General features: G+C 45.9%; 1 protein-coding gene across 11 annotated transcripts in view; it reads right to left on the minus strand.

The window, feature by feature from the left end:
• The window catches only part of LRRC7 (leucine rich repeat containing 7), a 464,098-nt gene that overhangs the window by 202,806 nt on the left and 248,436 nt on the right, over positions 1 to 12,856 (minus strand). For all 11 annotated transcript variants that reach the window (XM_033916815.1, XM_033916814.1, XM_033916811.1 and 8 more), the window contains one exon: positions 10,315 to 10,371. In XM_033916815.1, the coding sequence (XP_033772706.1) occupies positions 10,315 to 10,371 (57 nt within the window). The remainder of the gene's footprint in view (positions 1 to 10,314; positions 10,372 to 12,856) is intronic.

Here is a 12,856-nt window from a genome sequence, read left to right on the forward strand (position 1 = left end):
GTGGGATCAAATCCCAGCACTGTTCCTTGTGACCCTGGAGGTGTCACTTAATCCTCCGTTGCCCCATTTGAATGTGTATCCACAAAAAGGCAGTCTACAAGTGCCATTCCCTTTCCCCCTGAATTGAAAGTTAGGTGCACAACCCGGAAAGCCACGATTTGTCCAAAACGCTCACCTGACAGTGGGTGTGGTTAGAGGGGGCAGATCATGGGTGTGTTTTCAAGTTAGGCACGTGCTTTTGACTTAGGCGCTGTTGTGCGCACAGATTAGGAGCAGACGTTTAGGCCGAGAAAAACCCTGGCGTAAATAGAATGTGTCTAATGTTAGGATGCCTTGCGCCGCTCAGTGGGCACTAAGCGTAATCCTTTCCAGTGCGCGTAACAGTTATAGAATCGTGCTTAGTGCCGCACTAGTTGGCACCGATTTTTTAGGTGACCCATATATAATTTGAGCCACAGTGCTTAATTATTTGTTTTTTTTTAGAAAGAGGAGACCGTATTTTAAAAAAAAATTTAAAATCCCTTATTCGTAATCGAGCTGACTTCCAGTGTGATAAGATCATCTGCAGTGTTATAGCTTTAAAAGCATCCAATAATTTGGATTGCCAGAATCCAAGGCACCAGACAGGGTACGTGATGTAAAAAGGGTTACATCAAAAGATAAGGGAACTGAAATTTAACCTCTCATGCTCTTCTGTTGCTTGCATTGGTAATAACTCCAATGGGTCCCCTAAAGAACTTTTTATTTATGATGTTTATTATCAAGTTTCAAGTTTATTATAACATTTGATTAATCGCTTATTCCGAATTCTAAGCGATGTACAAAGTAATAAAATTACAAAAATACAAAATAAGGGGAGACAAACTTAAAAGAAATGGATCATAGCTACTGATACATAATAATGATTAAAATTACAAATATAAACAACAAGTTTCGTAGCTACTAATACATAATAAATTAAGATAGACAAACATTGATAAAAAAAAGAAACAAGAGGAAAACTCGGGATGAAATACAATTTGGATATAAAAGTAGAACAATTAAGGCTTCATATACTAATTGCTGTTTGTGCGCCAAATATACATGGGTTCCTGTTGTTCCCTGTTTACACCTATGACATTGTTTGCATTATTTACGCAGTATAATCTATTTCTGTACGTAATCATTCTTATAAAACTCTCAATAAAAAGATTTTAAAATCTTAGTTATTAGTTTTTTGAAAGCAGATGTTAAGTGAGTGACCTGTTATAAATTGATTTTCAAAACAGCACTATGGTTAATACAGGTTCTTTTGTGAGAGCATATAATTCAACTAATATTTTAAATGTGTATATTTCTTTTTTTTTTTTTGTAACTTTATTTAGTTTTTAATGCCAACAAAAAGTACAATACAATTTATATACAAATAATGATAATCAACCAAGCACTTATAATCAATAAGTATCTATACAAAAGATAAACATTCCCTCCCCCATCCATCATTACCATCAGGAATAATACCAAAACAAAAGATATGTAAAGTATTGCATCTGGGAAGCAGAAACCCGAGGTACAACTATACAATGGGAGGGATGTTAGTGAACGAGAGTACCCAAGAAAGGGACTTGGGGGTAATGGTGGACATGACAATGAAGCCGATGGCACAGTGCGTAGCGGCCGCTAAGAGAGCGAATAGAATACTAGGTATAATCAAGAAGGGTATTACAACCAGGACGAAAGAAGTTATCCTGCCGCTGTATCGGGTGATGGTGCGCCCGCATCTGGAATACTGCGTCCAATATTGGTCGCCGTACCTTAAGAAGGATAAGGCGTTACTCGAGAGGGTTCAGAGGAGAGCGACACGTCTGATAAAAGGGATGGAAAACCTTTCATACGCTGAGAGATTGGAGAAACTGGGTCTCTTTTCCCTGGAGAAGAGGAGACTTAGAGGGGATATGATAGAGACTTATAAGATCATGAGGGGCATAGAGAGAACAGAGAGGGACAGATTCTTCAAACTTTCAAAAAATATAAGAACAAGAGGGCATTCGGAAAAACTGAAAGGGGACAGATTCAAAACAAATGCTAGGAAGTTCTTCTTTATCCAGCGTGTGGTGGACACCTGGAATGCGCTTCCAGAGGACGTAATAGGGCAGAGTACGGTATTGGGGTTTAAGAAAGGATTGGACAATTTCCTGCTGGATAGGGGGATAGAAGGGTATAAATAGAGGATCACTGCACAGGTCCTGGACCTGTTGGGCCGCCGCGTGAGCGGGCTTGCTAGGCATGATAGACCTCAGGTCTGACCCAGCAGAGGCATTGCTTATGTTCTTATATATCCCCTCCCGCTCCCACCCCCCTGAATGGAAAATAAAGATAAAGGACAACTATAGCAAATCTACAAAAGACATCAATGGACCCCAAACTAATTTGAATATCTTATTATGCCCCATCATGTCAGCATTCATTTTTTCATATTTATAAGTTAAACATAAGATCGCCTACCAACAAGGAAAACTATGGTGATCCCAATTCTTCCAATTGCGAGTAATCATTTGCATGGCTATCCCGGTCATAATAAGGAAAAGCCGGCATTTATAGCGGTCCATGGCTTAACACCTCATTTCAAAAGATGTTCATATACAGACCCTCAGAAGTACCACCTAATACTCAAAAGATTTCATTGTACCAGGCTTTATGTACTACTTCCTCACCGGGTCTTCCAGCTTATATCAAAAATATTTTTAACCACCTTAGATGTGTATATATATTGAGATTACTTAGCTTAAGATTGTGGTCTTATTTTCAGGGATTGTACCGCCAACATGTTTTACCCGAAGGGATTTTTTCCAAGGCTCATATCCCTTTGTTAAGCTTACCGCCGCTACATTTTGAAATAGATTTCAGTGGTTGGTTGTAGCAAGGTAATTATCTACTAAGATTGCACTTTAATTAAGCATGATGTTTACAAAATATTTATGTTTAAATGATTTTTATTGAGCAAAGAGAAATATACAGATTCCACTGTGTCAGCCAATAAACAGAGCTCAAACCAAGTTTTCAACAATACGAACTCCCCCCACCCCCTCTTTCCGGAGTCCCACTGTCACTAAGCATCAAAAAGCAAACAGTATACTGGAAGACAAGGAAAAATAAGCAAGAACAGAGAAACAGCACAGTCAGCAATTCAAAATCCGACTTCAGGCCAAAGGGGTCACAGTGGTCCAGAAAGGCTCCCAGGTAACTGTGAAATGCAGGCCTCGTGTGGAAGAGAGGTCCAGTACACTCCGACGTTCCCAAGTCAGTTCTCCTGAGTCAGGGAAAAGTCTTACTCTGGAGCTTTGGCTCAGCATAACTTCTCTCTTTCCTATCCCTTCCCCCAACCTTGTTCCTATTGGGGCTCAGGATATTAGCAGGATTCTTAAACCAATAAATATAAGCTGGTTTAGCTCCTAACAGGAGCACTAGCAATGTTTTATTAGCGTGTGCAGTGCGTCTGATGCACTATATTCCTCATGTAATTGTATTGTCTTTCCTCTATGTGGGCTATTTAGAATTAATTGAGTTTTTCTTGGTTAATTTTCTTGTTAATTTAATGGAGAACTGTGTTTTGACTCTATTTTCCTTTTCATTGAATTTTTATTTGATGTAAATAATAAAACCATAGCACAAAAGAAAAGAAAAAGGTGAAAGAATTCAAAAAGTAAGGGACAGACACAAAAGAAACCCCAGAGGATGGACTAAAAGTTCAGAATATTTTCACTCAAAGAAAAACAAATGACTCGCACAAATAAAAGAAAAAATAAATAAAAGAAAGAAAGAGGATAGAGGACGGTATTTTTAATATATGATAAAATATTGCTTTTATTTACCTATTTTAATTGTCCCTTACAATCTTTTTCTATTGTACACCGTCTAGACATTTGTTTTGATAGACGGTATATCAAAAATAAAGAAACTTGAAACACAAAGCGGAAGGTGCGACCTTGGCCACCATTCTGGGGCAGGCTGGATGGACAACTCCGGTTTTTGCTGGTCGTCATTTACTATATCCCAATCTTTCTATCTTTTAACCAGAAGCCAATTTGCAGTAAGACATCACCTCTTGTCTCATGACTTTTTAATTTCCTGAGAAGTCATTCATGAGGGACTTGATCAAATGCCTTCAGAAAACTGAAGGGCTCTGCTTCATCCACATGCTCATTCACGCCTTCACAAAATTCTAACAGATGCTCAGCTATTGAGATTATGCACATTTCAGACAGGCACAGTTGCTTACTGGAGACGTTGTTCCACAACCGAAATTATCATTCACACAGAACAAATGACACTAACATATTCTATGATGTGTTTTTTTTTTTTGGGCTCATATTTTGTTAGCAGGAATCAAGAGTAGAAGAAGTAGCCTTTGAAGATGAAAATTTTCTTTGTCACTTTGAATACAATGACTGTGGGGTGCACAAATACACAGTTTCATTTAGTCTACGTGTCATATGAGGGGCTGCCGAAAAGTTCTCAACCCAACCAACAAACTTGGGGCGGTATCCATCGAGGGCTATACACTTAGGGGGAAATTCTATAACCAGCGCCTAAATATAGGCGTTGGGTAAGCACCCGTTCCAATGCCTAAGTAATTGACAAATGCAGTCAGAAACGGCAGGATTGAAGTGCCTACCGACTTCAAAAGGCCGCTGGAATCGCTGCTAGGTAGCCGCTTTAGGCCTCAGTAGGCGTGGCCAACACCGGAAGTGGCGTTAGGTGGGCTAAAGCAGCTATCCAGCTACACATCATATTAAGATAGGCAACTGAAAAGTAGGCCTGGGAAACCCTGGTCTACATTTCATCCGCTTATCTTTGCCAATAGACCACAGATGCCAATTGTGGCAGTTGAACTCCCCCCTCCCCCATCAGCTGAGTGGCAGGGACTCCTCAAAGCCGCAATTCTGCAACTGGTGCCCAAATTGGATTACCTGTTGATCATTCTAGGGCGCCAGTTACAGAATCGTGGCTTTGGAGAGTTCTTGCCACTTAGCTGATTGGGGAGGGGGAATTCCCCCAACACGATCAGCTGAGTGGCCGCAGCAGGGAACCCCCCACCCCCATTATCCGTGACAGGAGGGATGCCCACTCCCTCCTGCCGGCACCCGCTGCAACAATCCCAGGCATGAGGGATGCCCAAGGGAGTTGCCTTAGGGATCTGGCAAATCAGAGTCTTAGGCCACTCCTAGGGCATCCCAGAATGCAGTGGGAAGAAAGCCTAAGACTCTGGTTGGCCCAGGTGCATAAAGCCACTCCTATGGGAGGTCTTATGTGTCTGGGCAATCATGTCCTTAGGCCCCTCCCTGGTGCATCCCAGGATGCACCAGGAAGGGGTAGGCACGTCATTTGGAAGAGGTGAGCATCCCTCTGGCCTTGTTTCCCCCAAAATAAGACCTACCCTGAAAATAAGCCCTAGCATGATTTTTAAAGAAGCTCCTAATATAAGCCCTACCCCCAAATAAGCTCTAGTTAAGATCCCCCTCGAATGTCTCAGACACTTCCTGACTCAATCCCCGACACTAGTGCTGCCTGACTCGCCCAAAAAATCAGACTCGTCAATTCAGTGACCCCTCACCCCGGTGAGACCTGACATACTTCCGCTCCGAAGCCTCCTACAGCAACAGCGGTGGCAGCGGGTTGCTTCATGGCCTTCCACGCAGGGGCCTTCTCTCTGCCGCCTCACTGATGACATCATCAGTGATGCAGTAGAGGGAAAGCCCCAGCGGGGAAGGCCATGAAGCAGCCCATTTAGGGCGCTGCCGCCGCCGCCGCTGTTTTTGGAGGCCTCTGAGGTACAGTATGTCAAGTCTCACGGTGGGAGGGTCAGTGGGGTTCTGCTGCACAGGGGGATAGGAGGGAGGGATAGAAAGATGTTGCACAAGGGGATGGGTGAGGTGACGAAAGATGCTGCATATGGAGGGGGGGGGAAGAACGGAAAGAGGAAGAATTGGGGTGGAGAAGAGGATGGGAGAGATGATTGTTGTACATGAAAAAAAAATAAGACATCCCCAAAAATAAGCCCTAATGCGTTGTGTGGAGCCAAAATTAATATAAGACCTGGTTTTGGGGGAAACATGTTATATACCTATCTGCCTCTGAAGCCCTTGCACCCTATTTTAAAATTACCCTCATAGCTAATAGCACTTTCCTTTTAAATGATTAGAAGAACATTAACCTCCCTTTTATGAAGCCACGTCAGGCTTTTTTATTGCCGGCCGTGGCGGTATGAGCTCCGACGCTGATAGAATTCCTATGAGCGTTGGAGCTAATACCACCACAGCCGGCGATTTAAAAAAGCCTAACGCGGCTGCATAAAAGGGGGCATAAAATATTGCCATTCATAAACCCTGAACCAGAAATGTACCGTATTTGCCGGCGTATAAGACGACTTTTCAGTACCTTAAAATCCTCCCCAAAGTCGGGGGTCGTATTATACGCCGGGTACTGTTTACATGCCCTTACTTTACATTAGAGAGCTGCACGTCCCCTAGGGTCGCGGGGATCCCATGGGGACGCCTCCGAGGGTCGCGGGGCTCCTGCGGGGCTGGATGTACTCAGTCTTCTGGATGTACGCGGCTCTTCTTCTCCCTACCTTCTCTGCTTGCAGCACAGAGCCGAACGGAAGTCTTCCCGACGTCAGCGCTGACATCGGAGGGGAGGGAGGGCTTAAACAAAGCTTAAACAAAGCCCTCCCTCCCTCCGACGTCAGCGCTGACGTCGGGAAGACTTCCGTTCGGCTCTGTGCTGCAGGCAGGGCAGATAAGGAGAAGGAGAGTAGCTTCGCGGTTCGAGTGGCTACCAAGGGAGAGGGGCGGCCCGCCCCGCCCCGGTTGCAGCACAGCCGGCCAGGTTCCCTTACTTTTGTGGCACTTCCCCGACCGACCGATAACAGCCCGGGTCCGACAATCCTCCCTGCCCTGTAGCCGCGAATCTAAATTACCTTCTTACAGCAGCTGTAAGAAGGTAATTTAGATTTGCGGTTAAGGGCAGGGAGGTTTGTCGGACCGGGGCTGTTGTCGGTCGGTTGGGGAAGTGCCACAAAAGTAAGGGGACCTGGCCGGCTGTGCTGCACCCGGGGCGGAAGAAGGGGTAGTCTTATACGGCGAGTATATAACAAACTCTATATTTTAACTGTAAAAGTTGGGGGGTCGTCTTATACGCCCAGTCGTCTTATACGCCGGCAAATACGGTAATTAGTGATGTTCTGCTCTCCTTGACTGAGAGGTATGCGCTGGGCACTACTGAGATTTATAACTTGTTCACAAAAAATATACTTTCCTGAACATTATGGTCTCTCTTGTCCTATCCTCAGTTCTTTACACATTTCATACGATGCATCTTCCTTTTATAGCCAGTTGCCATGGATGCACGCTGTCTAGTACATAGTACAAATCTTGAAAACCAGAGTACCAAAAGATACACTTACCATTATAAAAGCTCCCAACATATTATTTTCAGTGTTAGAAGGGTCACAATATGGTGCTCTTCAACATCTTTATAAACGATCTGGACTTAGGTATGACGAGCAAGGTGATTAAATTTGTGGACGATACGAAGTTATTCAGAGTAGTGAAGACGCAGGGGGACTGCGAAGATCTGCAACGTGACATAATCAGGCTCGAGGAATGGGCATCGACATGGCAGATGAGGTTCAACGTGGACAAATGTAAAGTGATGCATGTCGGTAACAAAAATCTCATGCATGAATACAGGATGTCCGGGGTGGTACTTGGAGAGACCTCCCAGGAAAGGGACTTGGGAGTTCTGATTGACAAATCGATGAAGCCATCCACGTAATGTGCGGTGGCAGCGAAAAGCGCGAACAGAATGCTAGGAATGATAAAGAAGGGGATCACGAACAGATCAGAGAAGGTTATCATGCCGCTGTACCGGGCCATGGTGCGCCCTCACCTGGAATACTGCGTCCAGCACTGGTCACTGTACTTGAAGGAGGACACAGTACTACTCGAAAGGGTCCAGAGAAGAGCGACTAAGATGGTTAAGGGGTTGGAGGAGATGCCGTACAGCGAAAGATTAGAGAAACTGGGCCTCTTCTCCCTCGAGCAGAGGAGATTGAGAGGGGACATGATCGAAACATTCAAGGTACTGAAGGAAATAGACTTAGTAGAGAAGGACAGGTTGTTCACCCTCTCCATGGTAGAGAGAATGAGAGGGCACTATCTGAAGTTAAAGGGGGATAGATTTGGTACAAATGTAAGGAAGTTCTTCTTTATCCAGAGAGTGGTAGAAAACTGGAACGCTCTTCTGGAGCCTGTCAGAGGGGAAAACACCCTCCAGGGATTCAAGACAAAGTTAGATAAGTTCTTGCTGTATAAGGACATACGTTGATAGGGCTAGTCTCGGTAAGGGCGCTGATCTTTGACCGGAGGGCCGCCGTGTAAGCAGACTGCTAGGCATGATGGACCACTGGTCTGACCCAGCAGAGGCAATTCTTGTGTTCTTATGCTTATAGTTACAAAGAAGAACAATGGATTACAGATTTATAGATGGATACGTGAAGAGAATCTCTGTTTTGGAAAATTCTATTCAGAGGTACACATTGTCTTGATTGAAAATCTTCAAAAAAGAAGCATGCTTTGACATGGCTAACAGATCACAGTCAATCAAAATATCTTAGGTTGTGGCTGCTTCCTGAAAATCGTTCTACCTTGGAGAGGGTGAACAACCTGTCCTTATCTACCAAGTCTATTCAGCGGTCTTCAGACTCAAATGAAATAGAAACCAGGTACTGTCTCATAGAAGCCCGTTGATATCTGTTTTTTCTCCTGTAAAGTACTGATATACCAGCTGATTTAAGGGCTGCGGCCAACCTGCGGGTCAAAGTTTGGGGTGACGTGCCCAAGGGAATGGGCCTTACACATACTCGTATAGGCCTTACAAGTAAGCAAGACTCTACATTACTGAGAAGTTTTATTTTGCCAACCGCTGAGCTCAACAGAAGCTGCTTGCTGAGAGCAGTGCCAGTAGTTCTGGGAAATATATGGATACATCCAAGTATGGAAAGCTTAGTTTGTTTTTATTTATATGGCCAACTGAAATACTAAACTAACGCAAGCAACAGCTGCGAGGGGAAGTTAAAAGCACACAGTGAGCCGCAGCAAGGGAGAGGAGAGGTACTGTTGGACAGGGAGAAGAAGTGCTGCTGGACCAGGCAGAAGGGGAGGGGAAGGGAAAGGTGCTGCTGGACTTGAAGGAGAAGGGGAGAGAAAAGAAAGGTGCTGCACGCTGGAGGGGAGGGTGAGGTAGTGCATGGGGAGAGAGCATATTAATTGTGAGTGGGGTTGGGGGGAGGGAAGGAAGGAAAATTGTTGCAGGATGAGTGAGAGTGATGAGAAGAAGAAATGGACATGGTGTGGAGGAGAGGGAGAAAGGGGGCATGGGGAGAGAACATGACAGTGGGGTTGGGGAGTGATGGACTAGGGGGTGGGAAGGAGGGATATCACACTTGAGGGAAGAGGTGAGGAGAAAGAGAGAAAGCATGCAGAAGGCAGAAAGTATTGGACTCTTGGAGGGAGAGAGGGAGAGATGGATGGGAAGGGTAGAAAGGAGGGAAGGAGAAATGTCACACTCAAGGGGAGGGGGAGAGGGCAGAGGGTAAAAAATTGGACTCATGGAGGGAGAAAGAGAGAGCGATGTTGGTTGCGGAAGGGAATGAGGACTGGAGGAAAGGAAGCATGCAGGAGCTAGAGAGAAAAAAATGTTGGACTGATGGAAAGGAGGGAGAGATTCTGGATGTGGCAGTAGAGGGGGTGGGAGAGATGCACTCTGGATCTCCCTCTCTCTCTGTCTCTCTCTTTCCTCACTCCCTTTGCAGTGAGGGAGGGAATGAGGACAGTGAAAGAGAGAGGGAGACATGTTGCCAATGGGGGTGGAGAAGAGAGGAAGAAAAGTTGGACTCATGGAGGGACAGAGAGAGATGTTGATTGGGGAAGGAAATGAGGTCCAGAGGACAGGAAGCGTGCAGGAGGCAGAAAGAAAGAAATATTGGATGCACATAAGCACATAAGCATTGCCTCTGCCTAGTCAGACCATAGGTCCATCATTCCCAGCAGTCCGCTCCCGCAGCGGCCCCCCAGGTGGTTTTTCTGTATTTGCAGTTCTATTAATCCCCTATCACAGCTAATACGGAGGAAGAAGTGTAAATGAAAACATCGATGTAGATATCACAGGCAAACAACTTAATTGGAATGAGTTAAACAGCATTGTGTCTGGATTGCTAAAATGTTTGTTCTCATTACACTGTATCAAAAGTGCTATTAAAATGTCATTACTTACTTTGGTAGAGTTTTCAAGTGGTTTTCTCTTAATTCCAAGATTCGCAATTTGGAAAGCCTAAAATTGATTTGAAGGAACATTTGTTTAATTACATACAAATAAATACACTTTCTAGATCCACAAATAAATATTTTGGCCCTGATTCTCCAAAAGTGCGTCCCGATTTTAGGCAGCTGTAGACGTCCTACAGCTGTCTAATCAGCCAATCGGGATGCACGTTTAAAAAAAAAAAAAATGCTCCCCAGGCAGGCCTGAAGGCGCCTCCGGGAGCCTAGGGAGACCCGCAAGATGCCTAAGCTCACCTACAGGCCTTAGGCGAACTTAGGCGGCCCTACCCGTCTCCCTAGTAGAGGAAGAGACGCTTAAAATGTAGGCCAGCAAAATGCTGGTCTACATTGTAAGTAGACGCGGCCGCTATACTGATCGCGGCAAGGGATCTCCCTGCTGCAATAAAGTATAGCGGCCGCGGCCGCCTGTCCCATCACCCACAGGAGGATGCCTAACTCCTCCTGTCGGAACCCCGAACCCCGGAACCCCCTCCCCCCCCAAACTTGTAATCGCCGACAGGTGGATGCCCAACTCCTCCTGTCGGAACCCCGGAACCCCCTCCCCCCCCCAAACTCGTAATCGCCGACAGGAGGATGCCCAACTCCTCCTGTCGGAACCCCGGAACCCCCTCCCCCCCCCAAACTCGTAATCGCCGACAGGAGGATGCCCAACTCCTCCTGTCGGAACCCCGGAACCCCCTCCCCCCCCAAACTCATAATCGCTGACAGGAGGATGCCCAACTCCTCCTGTCGGAACCCCGGACCCCCCCCCCCCCCAAACTCGTAATCGCCGACAGGAGGATGCCCAACTCCTCCTGCTGGAAAGCCCAACGACCCCCCGCCCCAACTAATCTCCCTCCCCCAACTAATCTTTCAATGTTGGTCAGCTGGACGGGTCTTGCTGCCGTCTAGCCGACGGGTCTGCCTCGTGGAAATGAGACGGCACGCCCCTTCCCGGCCCATCCCCGCTAAATCTAAGGCCTGACTGGCCCAGGCTGTAGAAGCCTGGACCAATCAGGCCTTAGGCATAGCGGGTCCGCCCACCCCACTAATCCTAAGGCCTGATTGGCCAAGGTGCCTAGCCTGGGCCAATCAGGCCTTAGATTTAGCGGGGATGGGCCGGGAAGGGGCGTGCCATCTCATTTCCACGAGGCAGACCCGTCGGCTGGACGGCAGCAAGACCCGTCCAGCTGACCAACATTGAAAGGTTAGTTGTGGGAGAGAGATTAGTTGGGGCGGGGGGTCGTTGGGCTTTCCGGCAGGAGGAGTTGGGCATCCTCCTGTCGGCGATTACGAGTTTGGGGGGGGAGGGGGTTCCGGGGTTCCGACAGGAGGAGTTGGGCATTCTCCTGTCGGTGATGGGACAGGCGGCCGCAACAACCGCGGCCGCTATACATATTGCAGCAGGGAGATCCCTTGCTGCCATAAGTATAGCGGCCGCGTCTAATTTAACCCGATTCTCTAAAGACGCCGGTTACAGAATCGGCGTTTAGTATAGGACGCCTCTCCCGGGCGGCCTGCCTGGGGAGCATTTTTTTTTAAAAAACGTGCATACCGATTGGCTGATTAGACAGCTGTAGGACATCTACAGCTGCCTAAAATCGGGACGCACTTTTGGAGAATCAGGGCCTTTATGTCTAAAAAAAAAAAATTTGAAGTCATTACCATGCTTTGTGCAAATGTAACTCGCAGGAAATTATGGGGTTTCAGCAAAGTCACTGTTAAAACAGGTTCTGGAAACTTTCGTATATACTCTGCCTAATACCATATCTACAAAATTCAGAGATGTGCAAAAATTATGCACAGGAGTAAAAGTCACTAAGAGATAATTGAAGATCCTCTAAGGTAGCCAGATATCTTTTTGCAACCTAAAAAAATGCAATAGATGAGAAATGTCCAGATTGAGAATCTGCATAAAGTACCTTGGACAGCAGACTGAAAACCCACCTTTTTGATACAGCCCTCAATCCATAACCCAACTCCCCACTGTCCACCAACCCAGCCTGCAGGTTAACTGTTCCTCTTAGCTATATTCATGACATCCTGTTTGTCTGTCTTGGCTGTTTAGATTGTAAACTCATTGAGCAGGGACTGTCTTCTTTGTGACTCTGTACAGCATTGCATACGTCTGATAGCACTATAGAAATCATTCATAGTAGTAGTAGTGTGAAGAGTTTCAGTCTTTGGGAAGCAGAGCCGAGATTGTGATGTCATAATGCTTCATTCCACCAATGCCTAAGAGCCAGCCTCAACAATGATGTCACAATGACTTGATTGTCTTGTACTCCCCTCCAACCCAGTCAGCAGATTAACCGGTCCCCTTAACTGTATTCATGACATCCTGTTTGTCTGTCTTGGCTGTTTAGATTGTAAGCTCTTTGAGAAGGGACTGTCTTCTTCTTTGTGACTCTGGTAGCACTATAGAAATAACTCTGTGCAACAGAGGTTTTGGGGCATGAATTGTAGTGGGTGTTCTATAGTGATTTGGGAGTCGC

This window comes from Geotrypetes seraphini, chromosome 12 (genome assembly GCF_902459505.1).
Source record: "Geotrypetes seraphini chromosome 12, aGeoSer1.1, whole genome shotgun sequence".
NCBI lineage: Eukaryota > Metazoa > Chordata > Amphibia > Gymnophiona > Dermophiidae > Geotrypetes > Geotrypetes seraphini.